At 39.2% G+C, this 26,189-nt stretch overlaps 2 protein-coding genes across 3 annotated transcripts in view; both read left to right on the top strand.

The window, feature by feature from the left end:
* The window catches only part of ift81 (intraflagellar transport 81 homolog), a 33,107-nt gene extending 8,793 nt beyond the window's left edge, over positions 1–24,314 (top strand). The window contains exons 8-18 of one of the 2 annotated variants that reach the window (XM_058071553.1): positions 1,044–1,207; positions 1,302–1,397; positions 3,168–3,314; positions 9,141–9,290; positions 12,620–12,748; positions 14,853–14,942; positions 16,876–16,962; positions 17,105–17,176; positions 21,466–21,551; positions 21,820–21,865; positions 23,584–24,314. In XM_058071553.1, coding sequence (XP_057927536.1) covers positions 1,044–1,207; positions 1,302–1,397; positions 3,168–3,314; positions 9,141–9,290; positions 12,620–12,748; positions 14,853–14,942; positions 16,876–16,962; positions 17,105–17,176; positions 21,466–21,551; positions 21,820–21,865; positions 23,584–23,766 — 1,250 coding nt within the window. In that variant the 3' untranslated portion in view covers positions 23,767–24,314. Of the gene's footprint in view, positions 1–1,043; positions 1,208–1,301; positions 1,398–3,167; positions 3,315–9,140; positions 9,291–12,619; positions 12,749–13,670; positions 14,106–14,852; positions 14,943–16,875; positions 16,963–17,104; positions 17,177–21,465; positions 21,552–21,819; positions 21,866–23,583 lie in introns of those variants that run through there. The other variant, XM_058071554.1, reaches the window with a different exon arrangement.
* Positions 24,315–25,549: 1,235 nt separating this feature from the next.
* The window catches only part of LOC131127824 (sarcoplasmic/endoplasmic reticulum calcium ATPase 2-like), a 28,384-nt gene continuing 27,744 nt past the window's right edge, over positions 25,550–26,189 (top strand). Inside the window, exon 1 of the mRNA XM_058070093.1 lies at positions 25,550–26,058. Within this exon, the coding sequence (XP_057926076.1) occupies positions 25,941–26,058 (118 nt within the window). The 5' untranslated portion in view covers positions 25,550–25,940. The remainder of the gene's footprint in view (positions 26,059–26,189) is intronic.

Raw genomic sequence — 26,189 nt, 5'->3', positions numbered from 1 at the left:
AAAAAAAACACAATAAAAGGGGTGCACGGTGGTCGAGTGGTTAGCGCGCAGACTTCACAGCTAGGAGAGCTGAGTTCAATCCCACACTCGGTTATCTCTGTGTGGAATTTGCATGTTCTCCCAGAGTTTTCTCCGGGTACTCCGATTTCCTCCCACATTCCATCTTTATCTATGTAATAGTAGCAGTAATATTGGCAGTGCAGGCAGCAGTGATGTTCAAGATCCTGCTCTAAATGATGATGATGGCTGGGTTTGCTTGACAGATGAATAAGAGTGCATCAAAAGTGCATCAAAGATTTTGATGACCTGGTATCGTGGAAAACGGGGATCTAACAAATTCAGAGCCTATCTAATATGCAAAATAGATAGCCACTGATTAAAACCGCGCATGTTCTCCCCGTGCATGCGTGGGTTTTCTCCGGGTACTCCGGTTTCCTCCCACATTCCAAAAAACATGCTAGGTTAATTAGCGACTCCAAATTGTCCATAGGTATGAATGTGAGTGTGAATGGTTGTTTGTCTATATGTGCCCTGCGATTGATTGGCTGGCCACCAGTCCAGGGTGTACCCCGCCTCTCGCCCGAAGACAGCTGGGATAGGCTCCAGCACCCCCGCGACCCTCGTGAGGATAAACGGTAGAAAATGAATGAATGAATGAGTTCTCCTCCTATGTTGTGTGGAAGTGGTAACTTTTTGGCTTCTTATTTTCTTTCCCCACCCTCGGCCATCTCTGTGTGGAGTTTGCATGTTCTCCCGGTGCATGCGTGGGTTTTCTCCGGGTACTCCGGTTTTCTCCCACATTCCAAAAAACATGCTAGGTTAATTAGCGACTCCAAATTGTCCATAGGTATGAATGTGAGTGTGAATGGTTGTTTGTCTATATGTGCCCTGTGATTGGCTGGCCACCAGTCCAGGGTGTACCCTGGACAGCTGGGATAGGCTGCAGCACCCCCCGCGACCTTCGCGAGGATAAGCGGTAGAAAATGAATGAAAAACACAATAAAAATGAGGGTGAAAACATTTTCGATTGTCTTTTCCCGAAGGCTTGATGAAGCGACTCGAAGAGGAGATCAAGATCAACTCCTACATGGTGTCTGAGAAACTACCCAAAGAGTTGGAAGTTCTCAGGCGTACGGTGCAGTATCTTCAGAGGGTGGCGACAGAACCTGCTTTGGGCCACGGTGATCTCCTGGAGATGGGGGACAAGGTCTGGGGCAGGATAACCAATCTGAAGTTTATCTATTCTGTGTACGTTTAGATTTGTTGAAGTAGAATTATTATTGTCGCTCATCTTTTGACAGATTAAAGAAGTTGACTCCCAGATAAATCAGCTGATTGAGAAGAAGATGATGAGAAGCGACCCCAGAGATGACAAGCTAACTCTATACAGACAGCAGGTGCTGTTTTTTTTCTTTTAATCTTGTTTATGTATTCATTATAATATGCGATTTACATCCAAGACAGCCGTAAAAAGGTGCAGTCCCATTCTATGTCGGGTCTTGCATATTAATGTTTGAATCTGGGACCAGTAGCCAATGGAAAAAAAATACCCAAGTTATTGATAGGCCCCTAAAAATGTCTATTTTTGACCCACCGCTTGCACCCCTCCAACTCCTCATTCTTGCTTGATGTTCTCCTTAGATTTCGGATTAACATTTTCAATAAATATATATAAATATATTCTGCTCCATAACCCTCCCCTTCTCTCTTCAACACAATCCACGTTTAGGTAAATATTCCTCTAAACCTGGGGTCTCAAACTCAATTTACTTGGGGGCCACTGGAGCTCTGGTCAGGGTGAGACTGGGCCGCATCAGGTTTTCCAAAACAAAACAAAAAAACACATTTACTAAAAACAAAAAAATGTAAAAAAAAACTTCGCTTTGGTTCCAATTTTCTACAAGAAAAGCTCTGATAAAACATTCCACTGTTCTCAAATATCTTACTTTTTATTTTTCTACACAAAATAAGATGAAAAATAAATAAACAAATCAAGAATAAAGAAAATCAATCAATCAGTAATAAATAAATAAATATAATAATAATAATAAAACGGCAAATAATAAAAACTTAAGAAACCACATATAGTTGGTGGGTAGAAATTTTTTTTCAGATTAAAACAAAGCATTATTAGAGCCCTGTAGACATGACAAAACACGGCTATAGTCACATTTATACTCTTTTTATTTACAACATATTGCGCAACTGCAGGGTCTTGAGACACATGCTAACTCGCAAACTAGAGAGCTTGCGACCTAAATGTTAGCCTTCAAGTTATTTCCTTTAAACTTAAATAGCCAAAAACTTACCACTTCCACACGGATAGGGAGGATAACTATTAACAGTTATTTAACCTTTAACATGAACATGAATCAAACGTAATAATTTTTTCTGGGTACATGATACCATACAGCATCCATATCAAACTTGCGCGGGGCCGCACTAACATTAAACTTTCATATCAAGGCGGGGGCCTCAAACTGGTGTCCTTGTTATTTACAACATATTGCGCAACTGCAGGGTCTTGAGACACATGCTAACTCGCAAACTAGAGAGCTAGCGACCTAAATGTTAGCCTTCAAGTTATTTCCTTTAAACTTAAATAGCCAAAAATGTACCACTTCCACACGGATAGGGAGGATAACTATTAACAGTTATTTAACCTTTAACATGAACATGAATCAAACGTAATAATTTTTTCTGGGTACATGATACCATACAGCATCCATATCAAACTTGCGCGGGCCGCACTAACATTAAACTTTCATATCAAGGCGGGGGCCTCAAACTAGTGTCCTGCAGGCCACATTTGGCCCGCGGGCCACGTGTTTGAGACCCCTGCTCTAAACAAAATGATAATGATAAGATGATTTAAGAAGACATGGAATCAAAGTGACAGTATAGCCTTTAGCCTGGTCGTCAGGCTTCATGAGAGCCCTTATATATATAAATATTTTTTTTATATTTATACAGAAGTAATTAGGATTCCCAGAGAACCCCTAATTTCAATTTAAAAGTGACACATTTTGTGAGTAGTTCCTGTTGACACAAGAGTGAACAAACTCTGTTTTGGATATGTTGAATTGTAAACATGATTGATGTGTTCAATGTCACATTTAAACTAAAACATCTTTGATTATATTTCCCTTGTAATGTGACTCTTGCAGGCCTCCATCATCATCCGTAAAAAGGAAGCAAAAGCAGAAGAGCTGCAGGAAGCGAGGGAGGAGTTAGCTGCAGCGGAACGGCAGCTAAAACATAAAACTGACCAGGGACGGGCCTCCAATGGGGAAGAGGTCATCCGGGGTGATGAGGTACACCTATGCAGGGATTGGTTACTGTCACAAATGAATACGGCCGTCAATTATCAGATAACTTTTAAGTTTGGTGTGGGATTATTTAAAAAATGGATGCACATCATCTTTGTTTTTTTGGGGGGAGGATAAGCAAACTATTGTCTGTGACTGATAACTGATATCACACGTGAACTTTAGCGTGTGCTTGTTCATTTTCAAACCAAAGAAAACAAGAAGCTATTTCTGTTCCTATCCAAACACGGACTGCTCACTGTCTAACAGTACTCACCCCCCCCCCCCCACCACCACCACCACACACATTCCCATAAAGATCTATTAATAGGATCCAACTGAGAAGATCCAGAACAAAACGCCTGGAAGTCAACTTTTTCCCTTCATCTTTAGTGTACATCAGGGGTCTCAAACTCAATTTACTTGGGGGGCCACTGGAGCTCGGGTCTGGGTGAGACTGGTTTTCCAAAAAAAAAAACAAAAAAAAAAACGCATTTATTAAAAACAAAAACATTTAAAAAACTTGATGATTGATTGGTAGCCAATCAGTCAGAGCATCCCTAAACAGAACGTCTTTGGGTTACAGATTCTAGAACAGGGGTCTCAAACTCAATTTACTCGGGGGCCACTGGAGCTAGGGTCTGGGCGAGACTGGGCCGCATCAGGTTTTCCAAAAAAACCCAAAAAAACTCATTTATTAAAAACAGAAAAATGAATAAACATTGCTTTGGTTTCGATTTTCTACAATAAAAGCTCTGATAAAACATTCCACTGTTCTCAAATATCTTAATTTTTTATTTTTCTACACAAAATACAATGAAAAATAAATAAACAAATCAAGAATAAAGAAAATCAATCAATCAGTAATAGATAAATAAATATAATAATAATAATAAAACAGCAAATAATAAAAACTTAAGAAAGTTGGTGGTTAGACAAATAATTTTTTTCAGATTAAAATGAACAAAGCATTATTAGAGCCCTGTAGACATGACAAAACACGACTATAGTCACAATTATACTCTAAAACGAAAACCTGATGCGGCCCAGCCTCGCCCAGACCCTAGCTCCAGTGGCCCCCAGGTAAATTGAGTTTAAGACCCCTGCTCTGGAGCGACTCATACTCCATAAAATACGGTAATATTCTAACTTAGCCTAGTACATTTCTGGGAGCTCTCCGCTGCTTTTCTCGGATCTTTGCTTTTTTCAAGTAAATTCTATTCACCATTTGCCAGAAGCAAAGACACCAGCTGTTTATTTCTTGCTGCCAAAGCATCTCCTTTAAATTTGAGTAATGCAACGTCTCAAGAAATCCCATGCCAAAGCAAGCTGTCCATCAGCTGTGTCTGCACAGACGACCAAAGAAAGCCGATTGCAGCACATCCCCAAACGGGTTCTGTATTCTGCCTCCTTCATATTCCAATCATATTAAATCATTTTCCATGGTCATTTCAACAGAATGTGCTTTGATGGTGCTATATGCAGGAGAGGACAAAAATTAGTTCTGCAGCTATGAATGTTGTTTTGGAGGCTACATGTTTGCATAATTAGCCAAAATGCAAACTCCGCTTAAACACCTGCCCTGCGCCTGTGCCAAAGGGTTGTGGTCAGTGTGCTTTGCAATTTTTTGTGAGCAGCGCAGTTTGATGAAGCGCTGCGCTGCGCACCCACGCCTCCATCCTTCCCAAGTGGCAAAGATGGAGGAGAGAAGAACATGAGAGGGTTTTAACACAGCCGAGTGTAATCTAAAACCAATCAAATGAATGTTTCTCATTGCCTTTTAAATGCGCAGGAGTGGACTGTGCATCAGACGCCACAATTCGTGTCATCGCACCACCTTGTGGGACACGTCATCTGTTCATGACAGTTAGATTAAACACAGCATCAGGCTAATGCAGGCATCTTGCTGGTTTTTCACCAGCTCTACTTCGTCAAATAGGAGAGCCTTTGATGGTACATTTGCGTATCTCCTCCTCATCCTCATTGAGAAAAAATGAACAGTAAACAAATATATCCGAGAGACAGCCTTTAACAACCAACTTTAAATTAATCATTGTTTTTATTTGCTAATTATTAGTCTAATCGGTCACTTCCTGTTTCCACTGTTTCACACATCTGCATGTTGGCTCATTTGCATACTAACAATGATTTGGATGGGAGGGTGCATCTGTCCTGTGCTTTTTCTGGTGGAGTTTTTCCACTTCTAAAATGTAGAGCCGGCTCCGGTTGGGATCATAGTTCATCAGTTCCCATTATGCGTGACGTCTTTACAACATATTGCGCAACCGCAGGGTCTTGAGACACATGCTAGCTCGCAAACTAGAGAGCTAGCGACCTAAACGGTAGCCTTCAAGTTATTTCCTTTAAACTTAAATAGCCAAAAACGTACCACTTCCACACCGATAGGGAGGATAACTATTAACAGTTATTTAACCTTTAACATGAACATTAATCAAACGTAATATATTTTTTCTGGGTACATGATACCATACAGCATCCATATCAAACTTGCGCGGGGCCGCACGAACATTAAACTTTCATATCAAGGCGGGGGCCTCAAACTAGTGTCCTGTGCGCGGGCCGTGTGTTTGAGACCCCTGGTTTAGATCTTCTGCCCTCCTTCAAGTTATTTCCTTTAAACTTAAATAGCCAAAAACGTACCACTTCCACACGGATAGGGAGGATAACTATTAACCTTTAAGATGAACATTAATCAAACGTAATCATTTTTTCTGGGTACATGATACCATACAGCATCCATATCAAACTTGCGCGGGGCCGCACTAACATTAAACTTTCATAGCAAGGCGGGGGCCTCAAACTAGTGTCCTGCGGGCCACACCGCGGGCCGCGTGTTTGAGACACCTGGTTTAGATCTTCTGCCCTCCTTCAAGTTATTTCCTTTAAACTTAAATAGCCAAAAATGTACCACTTCCACACGGATAGGGAGGATAACTATTAACAGTTATTTAACCTTTAACATGAACATGAATCAAACGTAATAATTTTTTCTGGGTACATGATACCATACAGCATCCATATCAAACTTGCGCGGGGCCGCACGAACATTAAACTTTCATATCAAGGCGGGGGCCTCAAACTAGTGTCCTGCGGGCCACATTTGGCCCGCGGGCCGCGTGTTTGAGACCCCTGGTTTAGATTTCTGCCCTCCTTCAAGTTATTTCCTTTAAAGTTAAATAGCCAAAAACTTACCACTTCCACACGGATAGGGAGGATAACTATTAACAGTTATTTAACCTTTAACATGAACATGAATCAAACGTAATAATTTTTTCTGGGTACATGATACCATACAGCATCCATATCAAACTTTCATATCAAGGCGGGGGCCTCAAACTAGTGTCCTGCGGGCCACATTTGGCCCGCGGGCCGCGTGTTTGAGGCCCCTGGCTTAAATACTAAATAGTCTTCAATTTGTTTTGTGGACTTGCTCATTTGTCAGCGTTGCACTGCACTCTTAGTGTCGCTGTCGGCTCGTCGCTGCACTTTGTTTTGAGTGGTCAATTGTGTTCCGGCTGAGCTGTTTGTTTGGCAACAGGAGCGGTTTTGGGAACACACTGTTCGGAAGACTACGGAGTATTATTCTACTCTGTTAAGTCCTCTCTCAGCCACGTCTGCCCTTGATGTCCTAAAATACACATACAATATACTCTCTGAACCATCCCTCCGCCCGCTCCCTCTTACATCAAGCTTCTCGGGTCCCCAAAGGACGTGAAGCACATTCTGTGATTTCTGGGACTGTTCTCATGTGTCCTTGTTCATTTATAGCTGCTCTTCATTGTGGAGGAGTTTCACTGTGTCCCGATAGACAGACAGACAGACACTCGGGGGTAGGGGGCCAACTCAACATCCACTAGCAGCAGCGAGTCTGCCAGATGGAGCTGTTTGTTGGACATAGCTGGCTGAACAGATCCAATGTCAGAGCAGGGCACGGACTCCCCTCTGCTGCTGGTTTAATCCCTTTCCTCTTCTGGCCTTTATCTCACACGTGTTGGACACCGTGTTAACAAATTGAAATGGTACTGTTGTTTTATTATTATTATTATTATTAACACACAACAGGTTATTGATTGGGGAATGTCCATTCAATGCTGATGAATGTGAGTGTGAATGGTCGTTTGTCTATATGTGCCCTGTGATTGGCTGGCGACCAGTCCAGGGTGTACCCCGCCTCTCGCCCGAATACAGCTAGGATAGGCTCCAGCACCCCCCGCGACCCTCGTGAGGAAACTCCACACGGAGATGGCCGAGGGTGGAATTGAACCCGGGTCTCCTAGCTGTGAGGTCTGCGCGCTAACCATAAAACCGCCGTGCAGCCCTACTGTATTATTATTCATTCATTCATGTTCTACCGCTTTTTCTTCACAAGGGTCACGGGGGTGCTGGAGCCTATCCCAGTTGTCTTTGGGCGAGAGGCGGGGTCAACTCAACATTCATACCTATGGACAATTTGGAGTCACCAATTAACCTAGCATGTTTTTTTGGAATGTGGGAGGAAACCGGAGTACCCGGAGAAAACCCACGCATGCACGGGGAGAACATGCAAACTCCACACAGAGATGGCCAAGGGTGGAATTGAACCCTGGTCTCCTAGCTGTGAGGTCTGCGCGCTAACCACTCGACCGCCGTGCCGTCCCACAAAAAATAATAATAAATCAAATTAAATAAGCGAAGGGGAATAAATGAAAACAGATAGTTTTGGAAATCCAATGAAATACAGCTGGAATAGGTGCAGATTCTGGAAGATCTATAAAGTTTTCTGTGCGGGTTATTGTGTGTAGCTCCTCTATAGAAGTCCACAACTCAATACAAAGGGCTGAAAATGAGCAAAGCAAAGCTTTTTCCTCACGAGGGTCGCGGGGGTGCTGGAGCCTATCCCAGCTGTCTTTAGGCGAGAGGCGGGGTGCACCCTGGACTGGTCGCCAGCCAATCACAGGGCACATATAGACAAACAACCATTCACACTCCGATTCATACCGATGGCCAATTAACCTAGCATGTTTTTGGAATGTGGGAGAAAACCCACGCTTGCACGGGGAGAACATGCAAACTCGTGGAATTGAACCCTGGTCTCCTCGCTGTGAGGTCTGCGCGCTAACCACTAGACCGCCATGCAACCCATTATTATTATTAGTAGTAGTAGTATCAGCACATTAACTTTTTTTTCCTCATTTTTTTGGTTTAATTGTATCTTTACTGGGCGGCACGGTGGTCTAGGGGTTAGCGCACATACCTCACAGCTTGGAGACCAGAGTTCAATTCCACCCTCGGGCATCTCTGTGTGGAGTTTGCATGTTCTCCCCGTGCATGCATGGGTTTTCTCCGGGTACTCCGGTTTCCTCCCACATTCCAAAAACATGCTAGGTTAATTAGCGACTCTAAATTGTCCATAGGTATGAATGTGAGTGTGAATGGTTGTTTGTCTATATGTGCCCTGTGATTGGCTGGCGACCAGTCCAGGGTGTACCCCGCCTTACGCCCGAAGACAGCTGGGATAGGCTCCAGCACCCCCCCGCGACCCTCGTGAGGATAAGCGGTGAATGAATGAATGAATGTATCTTTACTATGTATCAGAAATGGCTCTAAATGGCCCCCGGGCTGCCCTTTGAACACCTCTGATCTACACTGTTTCTCCAGTCATTTTATAACATGTTCACATTTTAATTTTGAGTTATTTCCTTTTGGTGTCTGATTGCATGTACGAGTGACAATTTAAAAAAATAATCATCCAGAGAGCCTTTCCTGTTATGACATGTATTATTGACCTATTTAAGAACGTAAGACTAAATGATGTGTTGTGTTCCTTCGTAGCTGAAACGTTTGGTGGTGAAACTGCGCAGCAAGGGGACGGTGTACAAGAAAAAACGTCAAGAAATTGCAGAGCTGAAGGCAGAGTATGGAGTTCTTCAACGGACGGAAGAAATTCTTAAGCAGAGACACGAGGCTGTCCAAGAGAAACTGGTAACTTTTCAGATTATCCTTTAGAACAACCACTAGTGTACCTTAAGAAACCGTCAGGTGTGCCGTGAGGAATTATCCAATATCGCTTTTTATAATTAACATTTATTAATCATGGGCGGCACGGTGGTCTAGGGGTTAGCGTGCAGACCTCACAGCTAGGAGACCAGGGTTCAATCCCACCCTCAGGCATCTCTGTGTGGAGTTTGCATGTTCTCCCCGTGCATGCGTGGGTTTTCTCCGGGTACTCCGGTTTCCTCCCACATTCCAAAAACATGCTAGGTTAATTAGCGACTCCAAATTGTCCATAGGTATGAATGTGAGTGTGAATGGTTGTTTGTCTATATGTGCCCTGTGATTGGCTGGCGACCAGTCTAGGGTGTACCCCGCCTTACGCCCGAAGACAGCTGGGATAGGCTCCAGCAGCCCCCGCGACCTTCGTGATGAAAAAGTGGTAGGAAATAAATGAATGAATGAATGATCCAGGCGGCACGGTGGTCTAGTGGTTAGCGCGCAGACCTCACAGCTAGGAGACCAGGGTTCAATCCCACCCTCGGGCATCTCTGTGTGGAGTTTGCATGTTCTCCCCGTGCATGCGTGGGTTTTCTCCGGGTACTCCGGTTTCCTCCCACATTCCAAAAACATGCTAGGTTAATTAGCGACTCCAAATTGTCCATAAGTATGAATGTGAGTGTGAATGGTTGTTTGTCTATATGTGCTCTGTGATTGGCTGGCGACCAGTCCAGGGTGTACCCCGCCTTACGCCCGAAGACAGCTGGGATAGGCTCCAGCAGCCCCCGCGACCCTCGTGAGGAAAAAGCGGTAGAAAATGAATGAATGAATGAATTTATTAATCATTTTCAAATATTATGCATGTTAATAGCCATTATGTCAATAGTATACATGGACCCAAATATTCCAATTTCATTTGGTTTATTTGCTCAAACGGAAAGAATTGAACAGGGATGGAATATTCCTTTAACCAATCCGATTGAGGTATCTTGTACCCGCTCAAACGGAAAAGTTGTCAGACTTCGTTCTTCTTCGTGGTGTTTTTCTTCTTCTGTTGTTTATTAGCTTTGGTGTGCATTAGCGCCATCTGTGGAACAGAATCTAAACCCTTCTATACGCCATTCACAAGTCTGTTTAAAAAAAAAAAAAAGAAAATATATATCTATATAAAACATGTCCTTAGTTTAATTAAAAATATTAGCAAGATTGAATTTGATCTTTTCCTGTTTAAATTGATCCCGGGTGCGTTCTTTCAGCGCATGCTCAGATATGACGTAACACGCAGATCCAGACGTTCTTCACTTTTAAAAATGGAGGCCAGCAATCGGCACTGGACTAAGCAAAGTTTGTTTTTGATTCAAACTGAATTTCAAGACTGGATGAAGAAAAAAAACTGGCAATACGGAGTTATTCCAACAAGTGAAAGAAAAACTCCAGAAAGCCGGTATCACGTGATGTTGATGTTTACGTTTTACTGGGCATGCCCTATTGACTATTCTGTTTGATTTTCACGGCGCATGTAGACAAGAGATTGGAATATTCCTTTCCATGGATACCATTGTTTCCCGAAAGGTCATTCGGAAAGAGAAAAAGTGGTGATGTAAAAACATGGCTACTGTGGAGTGTCTGTGGTGTAAAGACTAGCATAGCAATGTAATATTGGTCCGTGTGGCAACACCTACCTTGTTCCTCCGATAGACTTATTGATGCACGTGTGAGGTCGTGGTGACATTTTGTAACATTTTTGGTTAGTGGTGTGCCACAAGATTTTTCTCCAATGTAAAAAAAAAACGTGCCGTGGCTCAAAAAAGGTTGAAAAACACTGCTTTAGAAAATGCAAAATTCGTCGCTTTGTGGCGTTTAATCTCCATCATAGCCTCCTAAATAGGGCAGCTATCCCATTGAAGACTTACCCTAGAGGAAATATGAATGAAGCAGCGAGGGAGCGTAATGCTCTTTTTTCCTCCCACAAGGAATGCAATGCTGAATTGCCCTTGAGCAAGGCACTCAATCCCTCCACCACTCTTTGGTGTGTGTGCTGTGCATTGGTCACCTCTATTAAAATGTTCTGTTTGTGTTTGAGCTCCCCCCCACCCATTCAAGCGTGTGCTGTAAGCTTCCTGGAAACGGCTTCACACCTCTTTGTGGTCCCAGCGCCTGACTTGTTGATAGGCGGTCTGAGCGAGGCCATGTGGAGCTTCTATTTCTGACACTTGCATCTGCTCCCCCTGCTCTTTCTGCATCCCCGGCTGGGATTTGTTGAGCTATGACAGTTCTCTGCCTCATCCTTTGGATGTGACGAGTTAGCGTAGCTCTTTTATACTCCAGAACGGCGATATCAATGACATTAATTAACCATAAAGAAAATTGTGGACTCTTTTACCATTTTACCATTCATTCATGGGCTGCACGGTGGAAGAGTGGTTAGCGCGCAGACCTCACAGCTAGGAGACCCGGGGTTCAATTCCACCCTCAAGCCATCTCTGTGTGGAGTTTGCATGTTCTCCCCGTGCATGCGTGGGTTTTCTCCGGGTACTCCGGTTTCCTCCCACTCCAAATTGTCCATAGGTATGAATGTGAGTGTGAATGGTTGTTTGTCTATATGTGCCCTGTGATTGGTTGGCCACCAGTCCAGGGTGTACCCCGCCTCTCGCCCAAATACAGCTGGGATAGGCTCCAGCACCCCCCGCGACCCTTGTGAGGATAAAGCGGTAGAAAATGAATGAATGAATTATTCAGTCACCCTGGACTGGTCGCCAGCCAATCACAGGGCACATATAGACAAACAACCATTCACACTCACATTCATACCTATGGACAATTTGGAGTCGCTAATTAACCTAGCATGTTTTTGGAATGTGGGAGGAAACCGGAGTAAACCCACGCATGCACGGGGAGAACATGCAAACTCCACACAGAGATGCCCGAGGGTGGGATTGAACCCTGGCCTCCTAGCTGTGAGGTCTTTGCGCTAACCACTCAACCGCTGTGCCGCCACAGAAAAAAAAAAATAAATCAAATTAAATAAGCAAAGGGGAATAAATGAAAACATATAGTTTTGGAAATCCAATGAAATACAACTGGAATAGGTGCAGATTCTGGAAGATCTATAAAGTTTTCATTGCGGGTTATTGTGTGTAGCTCCTCTATAGAAGTCCACAACTCAATACAAAGGGCTGAAAATGAGCAAAGCAGGTCCCCTTTAAAAATAATGTGAATAAATGATTAAGATTAAATAAGATCGTTTTTTTTTCGGCTTTTCATGTCTCATTAATTTGCCTCTCTTTCACTCGTTCTCTCTCTCTCGTGTGGTTTTGAAGCAATCTGTGGAGGCTGAGAAGGGTATCTCCGGCTACAGCAACACTCAGGAGGAACTGGAGAGAGTGTCGGCCATCAAGAGTGAGCTCGACGAAAAGAAGGGACGCACACTGGACGACATGTCAGAAATGGTAACTATTAATCAATCAATCCAACACTGGACTTAAGGTCAGAATATGTTCACTATTAAGTTGATTATTATTAATTCAACAATTACACACTTTGACACACTTCTTTAGCCGTTGTCCCTTGCATCCAGAACACAGAGGCCATCACTTTTGCCTTTTTTTAATGGCAAAGAACCCATTGATGGCAGAGGGAACAGTGTCTCATATAGTACTACTAAGTACCAATGCAATATTGGTTTTCTTCCAGGTATCTTATATACAAATATTATACAGCACATTATTACAGATTGGTAGCAGCTGTCAAACTAATGTCATGTCATGAACACTTTGACAATCAAAAGTACTATTTTTTTTCTTTATCTTCCAATTGGAGTACAATATGGCGCGCATCTTGCGTTATTAATACACTGCATGAGTCCAGCTGTGTTTTTATTACTGTGTTAAACGTACTTGCCACAACATGGAAACAGGAACCGTAAATCAGCTCTGTCGCCTGTCTATGATGTCATTAGCAGTCAACTCTGTAGTTCTTTGCCAACTAACACAGTTACGCCACAAGTCTCAAAAATATTAATACAAAACACATTTTTATGGTTTTACAATTATAGTTTTACAGGCATAAAATAATTCTAAATGCATATTAATAGCGAATGAAAGTGATAAATAATTATTTAATGATACATTTCTTGAGTTCACTTTATGAGTTGGCACTTTATGTAACTCCATTTTGGGTTATTTTGCAGCCTTTATCAAAAAATACAGCAGAATTAAAGAAATAATAGAAATACGTTTTAGCAAAACACAAAGGTGTTATCGATGTTGATCTTGCTGCCACATTTTGCCTTTGGCAACAATTAAGTCGTTAATGAAAATAAAAGTAAAGTACCGTATTTTCCGGACTATAAGTCGCACTTTTTTTTCACAGGTTGGCTGTTCCTGCGACTTATACTCCAGAGCGACACTGGACACCTTTTCTGTTCATTTTTATTTTTTGTGTAGCTGAATAAGCATTGTATTAGCATATCTTACACCTATTCAGCCTGTTCTATATTCTTTTATTAATGTTAGAACTTGCCTTCCAAGATGACGTAATGTCTGTATTGGTGAAGTAGTTTGTAAATTATATTACAAAAATACGACTTATACTCCAGTGCTAGCGTGTTTAGCAAAGATGAGGTTGTTAATAGATATTTTGTTGAGAAAAAATGTTACATTAATATAATATACCGTATTTTCCGGACTATATGTCACACTTTTTTTCATAGGTTGGCTGTTCCTGCGACTTATACTCCAGAGCGACTTATAAATGAAAAAAACTGTTTATGTTACATAAACACTGGACACCTTTTCTGTTTATGTTTATTTTTTATTTTAGCTGAATAAGCATTATGTTAGCATATCTTACACCTATTCAGCCTGTTCTATATTCTTTTATTAATGTTAGAACTTGCCTTGGTGAAGTAGTTTGTAAAATAAATTACCCGCAAAAAATAGGACTTATACTCCAGTGCGACTTATGTATGTTTTTTTTTACCTAATTATGCATTTTTGGCCTTGTGCGACTTATACTCTGGAGAGACTCATAGTCCAGAAAATAGGTAACATTCTAACTTAGCCTCGTACATTAATATAATATACCGTTTTTTCCCGACTATATGTCGCACTTTTTTTCATAGGTTGGCTGTTCCTGCGACTTATACTCCAGAGCGACTTATGTATGTTTTTTTCTACCTAATTATGCATTTTTGGCCTTGTGTGACTTATACTCCGGAGCGATTTACAGTCCAGAAAATACGATATTTATATTAGGAGAGGTTGAATTTTAATACTTACTAAGTTTCATAACTGTGACATAACGCCTTCTCAGTCAGCGTATGAAGAGCTTTTCAGCCCACTCTTGCATGCTATAATATTATGCTATAATGCTTATATATTTTCATAAATATTAAGCAACAAATATTCATTAAGAAAAAGCGTGAATGGCAGTTTTCAACTGAAAATCCGCAAATTTTGTATATTTTGTATATTTGTATCTGTATATATTTTTTTACATTTGCATGTGAAGAGGAAAAAAAATGCTCATATTGTTGTCGATATTTTTTCATAGGTGAAGCAATTAAACTCGATGATCGTGGAGAAAAAGTCGGCCTTAGCTCCAATTATCAAAGAGCTGAGGTCACTGAGGCAGCAGTGTCAGGTTAGTATTGGACTGTAATGCAATCCTGTTATCTACCGTACATTTTCCACACAAGTATATATCAATACAGACTTATTATTAACAGACATATGTTATTATGTGTGTGTGTAAATATTGACACAACACCACTTAAGCCAGGGGTGGGCAAACTTTTTGACTCGCGGGCCGCATTGATATAACAAAATTTCCGGGGGGGGGGGCAGACTATATATTTTACACGTAACAGTCCACCTGGTATTATTGTATCTGTAAAATTGTCATGCAATCTGCTATTATTATTTATTATTTTATATTTATATTTAAATATTTTAAAAATAATAAAATATTATAATAATTAAAATAAAATTAAAATAATAATTATTATATTATTATTATGTAAAATATGCAAATATAACAATATTATTATATATAATTAATATAATAATTAGCATTAATATAATAAATATAATAATCATAATAGTTATAATAATAATATAATAATTATTATTTTAATTTTTATTATTATTATGTGCTTGTGTCTCTTTTTTCAGGAGCACTTTGTAAACAACAGACCATGTCAAACAACGAAATTGATACAACCATCAAAAGGTTGGCTCAGGCCATGATGCCACGTTGTATGTTGAGTTTAAATTAAATACTTTGGAAAGATTGGGGGTCTCGTGGTTAGCGCGCAGACCTCACAGCTAGGAGACCAGGGTTCAATCCCCACCCTCGGCCATCTCTGTGTGGAGTTTGCATGTTCTCCCCGTGCATGCGTGGGTTTTCTCCGGGTACTCCGGTTTCCTCCCACATTCCAGAAACATGCTATATATATTAATAATATCATATATTGGTAATATTAATATTAATATTTTTAATTTAGTATATTATTTTTATTTTTTATATATTATTTTTAAAAACAATCACTTTAAACAATTTTATATTAATATATTAATATAATATAATATTAATATATTATAATATATTGATATTAATATATTGTATATTATGTATTACATATAATAATAATAATAACATATTGTTTATATTACATTATATTATGAATAATTAATTAATTAATACTATTAATAACGAATATTAATTATTAATAATAATTATTGATATTCATTTTCACACTGAAAATGAATGAATTAATATTAATAATAATCGGCATGTTTATAATTGGAGTTTGCATGTTCTCCCCGTGCATGCGTGGGTTTTCTCCGGGTACTCCGGTTTCCTCCCACATTCCAAAAACATGCTAGGTTAATTGGCGACTCCAAATTGTCCGTAGGTATGAATGTGAGTGTGAATGGTTGTTTGTCTATATGTGCCCTGTGATTGGCTGGCGACCAGTCCAGGGTGTACCCCGCCTCTCGCCCGAAGACAGCTGGGATAGGCTCCAGCACCCCCCGCGACCCTCGTGAGGAAAAGCGGTAGAAAATGAATGAATGAATGAAAGATTGGGCGGGCCGTATTCAAACACTTGGCGGGCCGGATGTGGCCCCCGGGCCGTAGTTTGCCCACCCCTGACTTAAGCCATACGATAGTGATAAACTATGAGTCCGTCTTGAACGTAAGATCAAATGGTTTACATTGACAAATCTATTACTTTGTCCGTTATCGTGACTGGGTACTTTACCAGTCATTTACATGGCCTAAAAAGAAAAAAAAAAACGCTTGATGGGAAAGCCCCCCCACATTGCTCTGCTAAAGGCGGAGGATTACATTTTCCTACATGCGTTCCATCTTCTGCTAATATCGACCAATGAAACGCTGCAGCAGAAAGACAGAAATAGACTTTGCAAGAGGCTATTGTTGGTTAACTTGCTCAAAGTGACGCCATGTTTTGAGCGATGCTATAAATGGAGAGTGTTGAAATTGGGGTCTTGCTATGATTTTGCATGGAAAATTGATGTCTTTGTGCCGTGCGGATGGGCTATTTTCATTTCAGGTGATAAATCAGGACTACGAGGAGAAGAAGTCACAGTATGAAAGTTGTGCTGCTGGTCTGGAGAGCAACAGGTCGAAATTGGAGCAGGTATAGTTCCTTTTCGTGGGATTTTACATGTTGAGGTTGTGAATTTTCCTTACTGTATTGCGATAGATACTGTATACTTACAGTATTTGCAATGATTTTGCACTCTCTTGGCAGTAAAGTGGATTCTAATTGTGATTGGCAGGAGGTGAAGGCACTGAGGGAGGAGGCGGCACAGGAGGAGAATAGATACCATTCCATCAACTGCAAGTCCGAGGCAAGCAATCGCTTAGTGCAGCGGCTCGGGGGCCATATTCTGAACCTGTTTTTTTTTTTTTCGTCATACAGCTTCTTACACAAAATAAGACTAATATACAATGTGAGTTATAGAAAAAGTTCCATATTAATATTAATATAATTAATAATAATTAATATTGTATTATACAGTTATTATACAGCTATTAATATTAATATTAATATAATAATTAATATTGTATTATACAGCTATTATACAGCTACTATACAGATAATATTAATATTAATATTAATATTAATATTAATATTGGTATTGGTATTGGTATTGATATTGATATTGATATTGATATTGATATTAATACTAATATTAATATTAATACTAACACTAATATTAATACTAATATAATATTATCTGTATAATAGCTGTATAATACAATATTAATTATAATATTAATATTAATATAATAGCTGTATAATAGCTGTATAATACAACATTAATTATAATATTAATATTAATATAATAGCTGTATAATACAATATTAATTATAATATTAATATTAATATAATAGCTGTATAATAGCTGTATAATATTTCTATTTCTATTTCTATTTCTATTTCTATTTCTATTTCTATTTCTATTTATATTTATATTTATATTTATATTTATATTTATATTTATATTTATATTTATATTTATATTACTATCATTATTATTACCACCGTATTTTCTTTATACTTAAATAAGACTAATATACAATGTAAGTTATAGAAAAAGTTCCATATTAATATTAATATAATTAATAATAATTAATATTGTATTATACAGTTATTATACAGCTATTAATATTAATATAAATTTAATAACTAATATTGTATTATACAGCTATTATACAGCTATTATACAGATATTATTAATATTAATATTTATATTAATATAATAGCTGTATAATAGCTGTATAATATTTATATTTATATTTATATTTATGTTAATATCACTATCATTATCATTATTATTACCACCGTATTTTCTGGACGCTAAGTCGCTCCGGAGTATAAGTCAAACAAGGCCAAAAATGCATAATGCATAAAAATGCATCGTTTTTTCATTTATAAGTCGCTCTGGAGTATAAGTCGCTGGAACAGCCAACCTATGAAAAAAAGTGTGACATATAGTCCGGAAAATACGGTATATTATATTAATGTACGATGCTAAGTTAGAATATTACCTATTTTCTGGACTATGAGTCTCTCCAGAGTATAAGTCACACAAGGCCAAAAATGCATAATTAGGTAGAAAAAAAAACATACATAAGTCGCACTGGACTATAAGTCGTATTTTTTGCAGGTAATTTATTTTATAAACTACTTCACCAAGGTAAGTTCTAACATTAATAAAAGAATATAGAATAGGCTGAATAGGTGTAAGATATGCTAACATAATGCTTATTCAGCTAAAATAAAAAATAAACATAAACAGAAAAGGTGTCCAGTGTTTATGTAACATAAACAGTTTTTTCATTTATAAGTCGCTCTGGAGTATAAGTCGCAGGAACAGCCAACCTATGAAAAAAAGTGCGACAAATAGTCCGGAAAATACATTATATTATATTAATGTTAAATTTTTTCTCAACAAAATATCACTACCATTTCTTCTTTTTGAATTTTAGAGCTTTACTTAGAACCTCCTTCAGATCCAACAGCGCAAATTATTAAATTATTGCAATTATTCAACTGGTATTACGAGTTTGATCAGGAGTGTTTAGTGTGTGTACTTTCATTCTGGAATATCTACATTGCCCTTCAGAAGTATTGGAAAATGTGAGGCCAATTTATTTAGTTTTGCTGTAGACTGAAAACATTTGAGTTTGACATAAAAAAAAAAGTGAATATGAGACCAGATTGCAACATTTCAGCTTTTATTTTCAGGTATTTATATCTGGATGCTTAGAAGATAGCACATTTTGTAATGTGAGTAAAGTAAAGGTGCCAGATATTATACTCTTATTCGTTATTTGTTTTCTCGTAGTGTTATCATTATCATTAGCAATTACAAAATTGTTACTCGTCCAGGGAAAAATTGAGAATATTATTTAAAATGAAGCTGCATTTGAATAATTCAGAGTTAGTCCCAAGTATTGTTTAAAATAATTATTGACAGGTGTATATATAATCCTATTTTTTAATTATTTCTGTACTTATGAAATTATGGCTTAGCATAATTACAAATATTGTATATTGAGAATTATACAAAAGATAACTAAAAAAGAGACAAAAAGAGACAACAAAATAGATAAAATATAGTTATTTTTTTACAATTACAATAAATATACGACACAAGTTATGCACTGTTGGGGCAAAATTACAAAATCAGGCATCAAATTCACATTATATTTTTCCTACCGTATGTAATGTATATATTTTAAATCTCAAGTGCCTTCAATGACCCCAGGGTTACTTTTGTCAACAGTGAACAACCACTGAGTTTTAGGAATGAAAGTTAATATTTCCAAGTGCACCTAAAGGCAACATGTACCATACATGTTCATTTTTTTTTGCCAAGGTGTCCCTGATTGCATTACGTACTTATTGAATCAATAAATACCATTTCGATCATCATTTCGATGTGAAACCGAGCTTAGACATTTGCTGCTATTTACTGTTTGAATAAGCATACGCAACAAAACACACCTGTCAGTCACATGTTCCAAGACATTTGTTCAAATAAAAAAACTTGTGCATCCGGTCCTGATGTAAATACCTGGAAAACAAAAGCTAAAATGTTGATCTCTCATCTCGTATTCATCTTTTGATGTCAAACCTCAATGTTTTCAGTCTACAGCAAAACTAAATAAACCTCACTGTTCCGATATTCACAAAATAAGATGAAAAATAAATAAATCAAGAATAAAGAAAATCAATCAATCAGTAATAAATAAGTATAATAATAAGAATAAAGACACATGCTAACTCGCAAACTAGAGAGCTAGCGACCTAAATGGTAGCCTTCAAGTTATTTCCTTTTAAACTTAAATAGCCAAAAACTTACCACTTCCACACGGATAGGGAGGATAACTATTAACAGTTATTTAACCTTTAACATGAACATGAATCAAACGTAATAATTTTTTCTGGGTACATGATACCATACAGCATCCATATCAAACTTGCACGGGCCGCACTAACATTAAACTTTCATATCAAGGCGGGGGCCTCAAACTCGTGTCCCGAGGGCCGCCACGTGTTTGAGACCCCTGCCTTAAAGTGCTTACTAATGCTGCGTTTCAAACTGACGAGAAGTAGAAATAAAACCTGGTACACTATGGAGTTATTTAATAGAAATATCTTGAGTTGAACCTGTAACCTGTAGTCACCTGAAATGAAACAATAGCCAATTGGGAAGCATTTACAACATATTGCGCAACTGCAGGGTCTTGAGACACATGCTAACTCGCAAACGAGAGAGCTAGCGACCTAAACGGTAGCCTTCAAGTTATTTCCTTTTAAACTTAAATAGCCAAAAACTTACCACTTCCACACGGATATGGAGGATAACTATTAACAGTTATTTAACCTTTAACATGAACATGAATCAAACGTAATAATTTTTTCTGGGTACATGATACCATACAGCATCCATATCAAACTTGCGCGGGGCCGCACTAACATTAAACTTTCATATCAAGGCGGGGGCCTCAAACTAGTGTCCTGCGGGCCACATTTGGCCCGCGGGCCGCGTGTTTGAGACCCCTGCCTTAAAGTGCTTACTAATGCTGCGTTTCAAACTGCCGAGAAGTAGAAATAAAACCTGGTACACTATGAAGTTATTTGATAGAAATATCTTGAGTTGAACCCTGTGACTGTCACCTGAAATGAAACAATAGCCAAAATTGCGCAACTGCAGGGTCTTGAGACACATGCTAACTCGCAAACCAGAGAGCTAGCGACCTAAACGGTAGCCTTCTAGTTATTTCCTTTAAACTTAAATAGCCAAAAACTTACCACTTCCACACGGATAGGGAGGATAACTATTAACAGTTATTTAACCTTTAACATGAACATGAATCAAACGTAATAATTTTTTCTGGGTACATGATACCATACAGCATCCATATCAAACAAGTCTGACCCCTCATGAACCGGGTTCAGGAACCCAAACCCTAAGCTCCTGGTCCTTCCCCACTAGACAGGTGACGTTCCATGTCTTAGGAACAACCCTCGGTAAATGAAGACCAACCCCCCCCGTGGCTCCCACCTTGATGCCTTTGTGCAAGTGTCCTGCCCCTGTAGTGAACCCATCTGTGTCTTCCACAGATCATTGAAATGCAAATACAGCGAGCGGCTGAGGAGATGAAGGCTTACGTGTCCTCTGATGTCCAGGAGAGGAAAAAGGCCATCAGGTGAGCGTGCAGAATCGAGCCAAGCAGCTGCTTGCAAAATGAATAACCCTTTTATACCCTCGGGGGGGGGGGCTCTTCCTAACATCACAGTCAGTTGAACTGCTGCAAATTCCACATAAAGAGGTATTAGAAGTTGTTACCACATTTGGAAGTAGACTATCGATTAGGGACGTACTAATGAGGCACAGCATAACGAAAACAGAGGGGTACTTCTTTTGAATTAGCTATGGTGTTTGTACTAATTATAATTATAACCTTGTGTTTGTAGGGAAGTGTACATGAAGAACATTGCAGAGCAGGAATTACTCGGCAAGGTGAGCTGTTGCCATTTTTTTTTTATTGACAGTTGTGTTCAAAATATTAGCTGTTTAGCATGGATAACCGGATCAAACACTGTTTTTGGTGGAAATATTACTACATTCAGGCGTCACGGCGGTCGAGTGGTTAGCGCGCAGACCTCACAGCTAGGAGACCAGGGTTCAATTCCACCCTCGGCTATCTTTGTGTGGAGTTGGCATGTTCTCCCCGTGCATGCATGGGTTTTACTCCGGTTTCCTCCCACATTCCAAAAACATGCTAGGTTAATTAGCGACTCCAAATTGTCCATAGGTATGAATGTGAGTGTGAATGGTTGTTTGTCTATATGTGCCCTGTGATTGGCTGGCCACCAGTCCAGGGTGTACCCCGCCTCTCGCCCAAAGACAGCTGGGATAGGCTCCAGCACCCCCCGCGACCCTTGTGAGGAAAAAGCGGTAGAAAATGAATGAATAAATATTACAGTAAACCTCGGATATATCGGATTCAATTGTTCCCACTGGTTTTGTCTGATATAAGCGAAATCCGTTATATGCGTATACCGGAAAATGTCCGTTTTACGCATATATCGGATTTATATCCGGTATATGCGTAAATCGGATTTTATCCGTTATAAAAAGGCACTTCCTTGACTATGTTTCCAATGTACCTGGACGCGCAGGCAACGCTGCAAACGCTGCAAATGACGTCGTATAGCTGCCTGTCACGATTCGGCGAATCGGAGCGCCACGATGCGGCCATCCGATATATGCGAGGGAAATTTAATGGAAATGCATTGGAACGGGACTGGAGATTTTGTCCGAAATAGGCCAAATCCATTATAAAAAATCCGATATATGCAATGAATTTTTATTGGAAATGCATTACAGAAAAATCGGTTCTTTTTTATCTGTCCGTTGTGAGCGAATTTCCGATATATCCGAGTCCGATATATCCGAGGTTTACTGTACAATCAAGCAATCTTTACTCGCTAAATGTACTGCAAAAAAAGGTCAGTAAGGATAATTCATAATGCCGCCTACAGAGAACATACTAACTCCTTATTTCTAAAATCACTAATACTTCAACTTGCTGATATAGTTCATAGTTCAAACAGCTGAAATAATGCATAAGGCTAAAAATAACCAATTAGCTAAAAATGTCATCCAATACTTCTCTACAAGAGAGGAGAAATATGATCTCAGGGAAGAAGTACATTTGAAACACTTCTATGCTAGGACTACGTTATGCTAGCCATAGCATTTCAGTATGTGGAATCAAACTATGGAATGGATTGAGTAAGGAAATCAAACAATGCACAACGATGAGCCAATTCAAGAAACAATACAAGCAGTTGATGTTTGCTAAATACAAGGATGAAGAGTCTTGAACCAGTCATGATGTGCTATATATATCACTATATTGACACTTACTATGGTACACATTATGGCATTGGATGCTCATATCACCGAGTACTTCGGTATGTGACAAAAAATTAAATAAAAGTAAAATAAAGTAAAAAAAAAAACTTAAATTATATTAGGAAAGCAGGAAGTGAACAAATGTAACAGTTACCGATTGTAAAAGTACCAAATGGAGGGGTAGGATTTAATAAGCTTTGCTTCTTCTTCTCCTTTTGGACATGTGGAACTGGGAACTGATTATGTGATGCATTCAATTGTAATCTGATGCATGTTCAAATGAAATAAAACCATTACCATTACCATGTGTAATCCAGAAGTTGCGTGAGAAGCAGAAACTGGTAAGGGAGAACCACAGCATGAACATGGAGCAAATGAAGATGTGGAGAGACTTGGAGCAGCTGATGGAGTGCAAGAGGCAATGCTTCATAAGAGCACAGAATGAGGCGTCTGTTGGTCAAGTCATCCAGGAAGGAGGAGAAGATAGACTGGTGCTATGAGTTACTTCATACTGGACAGCTTCATCTCTCTGTGAGCAACCGTACTTTATTACACATTCTTTGTTGCTTTGCTTTGGATGCGATCTGATGACACTTTCTTGGTTGGTTGTGCATTTCCAGAAAAGAATTTAAAGAAATACAAATGCATATTTCTGTCTTTTTCTTCTAGAACAGGGGTCTCAAACACGTGGCCCACGGGCCAAATGTGGCCCGCAGGACACTAGTTTGAGGCCCCCTTGATATGAAGGTTTAATGTTAGTGCGGCCCGCGCAAGTTTGATATGGATGCTGTATGGTATCATGTACCCAGAAAAAATTATTACGTTTGATTCATGTTCGTGTTAAAGGTTAAATAACTGTTAATAGTTATCCTCCCTATCCGTGTGGAAGTGGTAAGTTTTTGGCTGTTTAAGTTTGAAGGAAATAACTTGAAGGCTACCGTTTAGGTCGCTAGCTCTCTAGTTTGCGAGTTAGCATGTGTCTCAAGACCCTGCAGTTGCGCAATATGTTGTAAATAAAAAGAGTATAAATGTGACTATAGTCGTGTTTTGTCATGTCTACAGGGCTCTAATAATGCTTTGTTCATTTTAATCTGAAAAAAATAATTTGTCTACCCACCAACTATATGTGGTTTCTTAAGTTTTTATTATTTGCCGTTTTATTATTATTATTATATTTATTTATTACTGATTGATTGATTTTCTTTATTCTTGATTTGTTTATTTATTTTGTGTAGAAAAATAAAAAGTAAGATATTTGAGAACAGTGGAATGTTTTATCAGAGCTTTTATTGTAGAAAATTGGAACCAAAGTACTGAAAAAGTTTGAATATTTTTTTTTTTTTTTTTTTGGAAAACCTGATGCGGCCCAGCCTCACCGGGCGATTTTGAGTATATTAAATTCAGACTTTAGCATTTAGAATTTAGCATCCGTAGTTCTGTTGCCTCAATTGCATTTACATAATTTAACAAAACAAATCAAATAATCATTTTCATGTACAGTAAATTATTTTAAAAAAATAATTACAAAATTAAATTTTGTCACATTTTAACAACTAAATGTAAACTTGTCAGTCTGAAATAGCCGGCATACTTGATTTGTACGCTTCATGATGCCACTAACATCTTCATACATCATTTCAGGGTGTTTTTTTTTTCTAATCTGCTGATGACAAGTCAATGTTTCATGCTCTTGTGCCAAACACATTGCGTGCACATTGATGTCCAACTGGGGAGTATCGTGTTATTTTTAAAGCGCCTTCGTCTTCTGAGGTCCTTACTGGGATGTGATAACAGATGACGCACGTCAGTCCTGTCAAGTTACAGACAATGATACCCTCTAAAAGGGCAGGGTCGGAGCAGGGGGGTTATCATCTATGGATGCATTTACAAATTGTGTCCTGTTAGCTACTTACAGTTAGCATTTAAGTGCAAATAAGAAAATATTAAATATTTTTCAAGGTCAATGTATGCATGTTATGCTAAACCTTCTTTGTAATGTTCTGATGTGGGCATAAAGTATTTTTATTATTTTTATTATTTTAATATTTTTTTTAAATAATAATAATAATACATTTTAATTTTATTATTTAATCTGTGTCATGGTCCAGTAAAAAAAAAAATAGTGTGTCTCACTTGGCCCTCGGGTCGCACTTTGGACACACGTGGCTTCACCAGATGTCGATACTCGCTCGCTAGTTCCTGTTTTTTTGTGTTTCCCTGGTTGGAGATCACGTGATACATTTCGTCCAATCAGACGAGTCCACATGCAGTACGCCGGAGCGGCGCATTGATAAAGGCAGGCTGTCAACGACGCAATGGCCCACAGAGAGCTGCGCCACGGTGGGGTGGGTTACAGCAAAAAACACTCAACAGGAACAGTGTCGGCGAATGCAGTCCCACACACAAGGGCACCGCAGTAGACAGCCTCCCACCATTTTTTTTGGACAATAGCGGACGCTGAAAGTCATCCGTATCCCACCGGGGGAAAGGAGAATTTGGCTCACTGCAACAATTTTCCTTGTCGGGGGAGACGCGTACAAGGGCACACGTCGTTTTGCTACCTGAAGTTAGTCCATTATTCCCCCCATTGGCTGTTTTTAGAGAACCGGTCCGTGGCATCTTGACAACGGTGTGTGAAGTGTAAAAAGCTGTACGGGAAGGAACCGTCATCAGCATGGAGAACGCTCACACGAAGAGTGTGGAAGAAGTTTACAGTTATTTCTGCGTCAACGAGAGCACAGGACTCTCGCTGGACGAGGTGAAGAGGCAGCGGGAAAAATGGGGCCTGAACGGTAAGACACTTTGAACTTGTTCGCTGTCACTCTCACGATGCTATTGGCTGTTTAACATATGCTAGAATGTCGGCTAAAAGTCAGCATAAGCCTACTGATGACGTCATCACCCCTGACCTCGAAGGTTTCCC

This window comes from Doryrhamphus excisus, chromosome 4 (assembly GCF_030265055.1).
Source record: "Doryrhamphus excisus isolate RoL2022-K1 chromosome 4, RoL_Dexc_1.0, whole genome shotgun sequence".
Taxonomy (NCBI): domain Eukaryota; kingdom Metazoa; phylum Chordata; class Actinopteri; order Syngnathiformes; family Syngnathidae; genus Doryrhamphus; species Doryrhamphus excisus.
The sequence above is the reverse complement of the archived record's forward strand: the minus strand, read 5'-3'. Positions and strand labels throughout refer to the sequence as shown.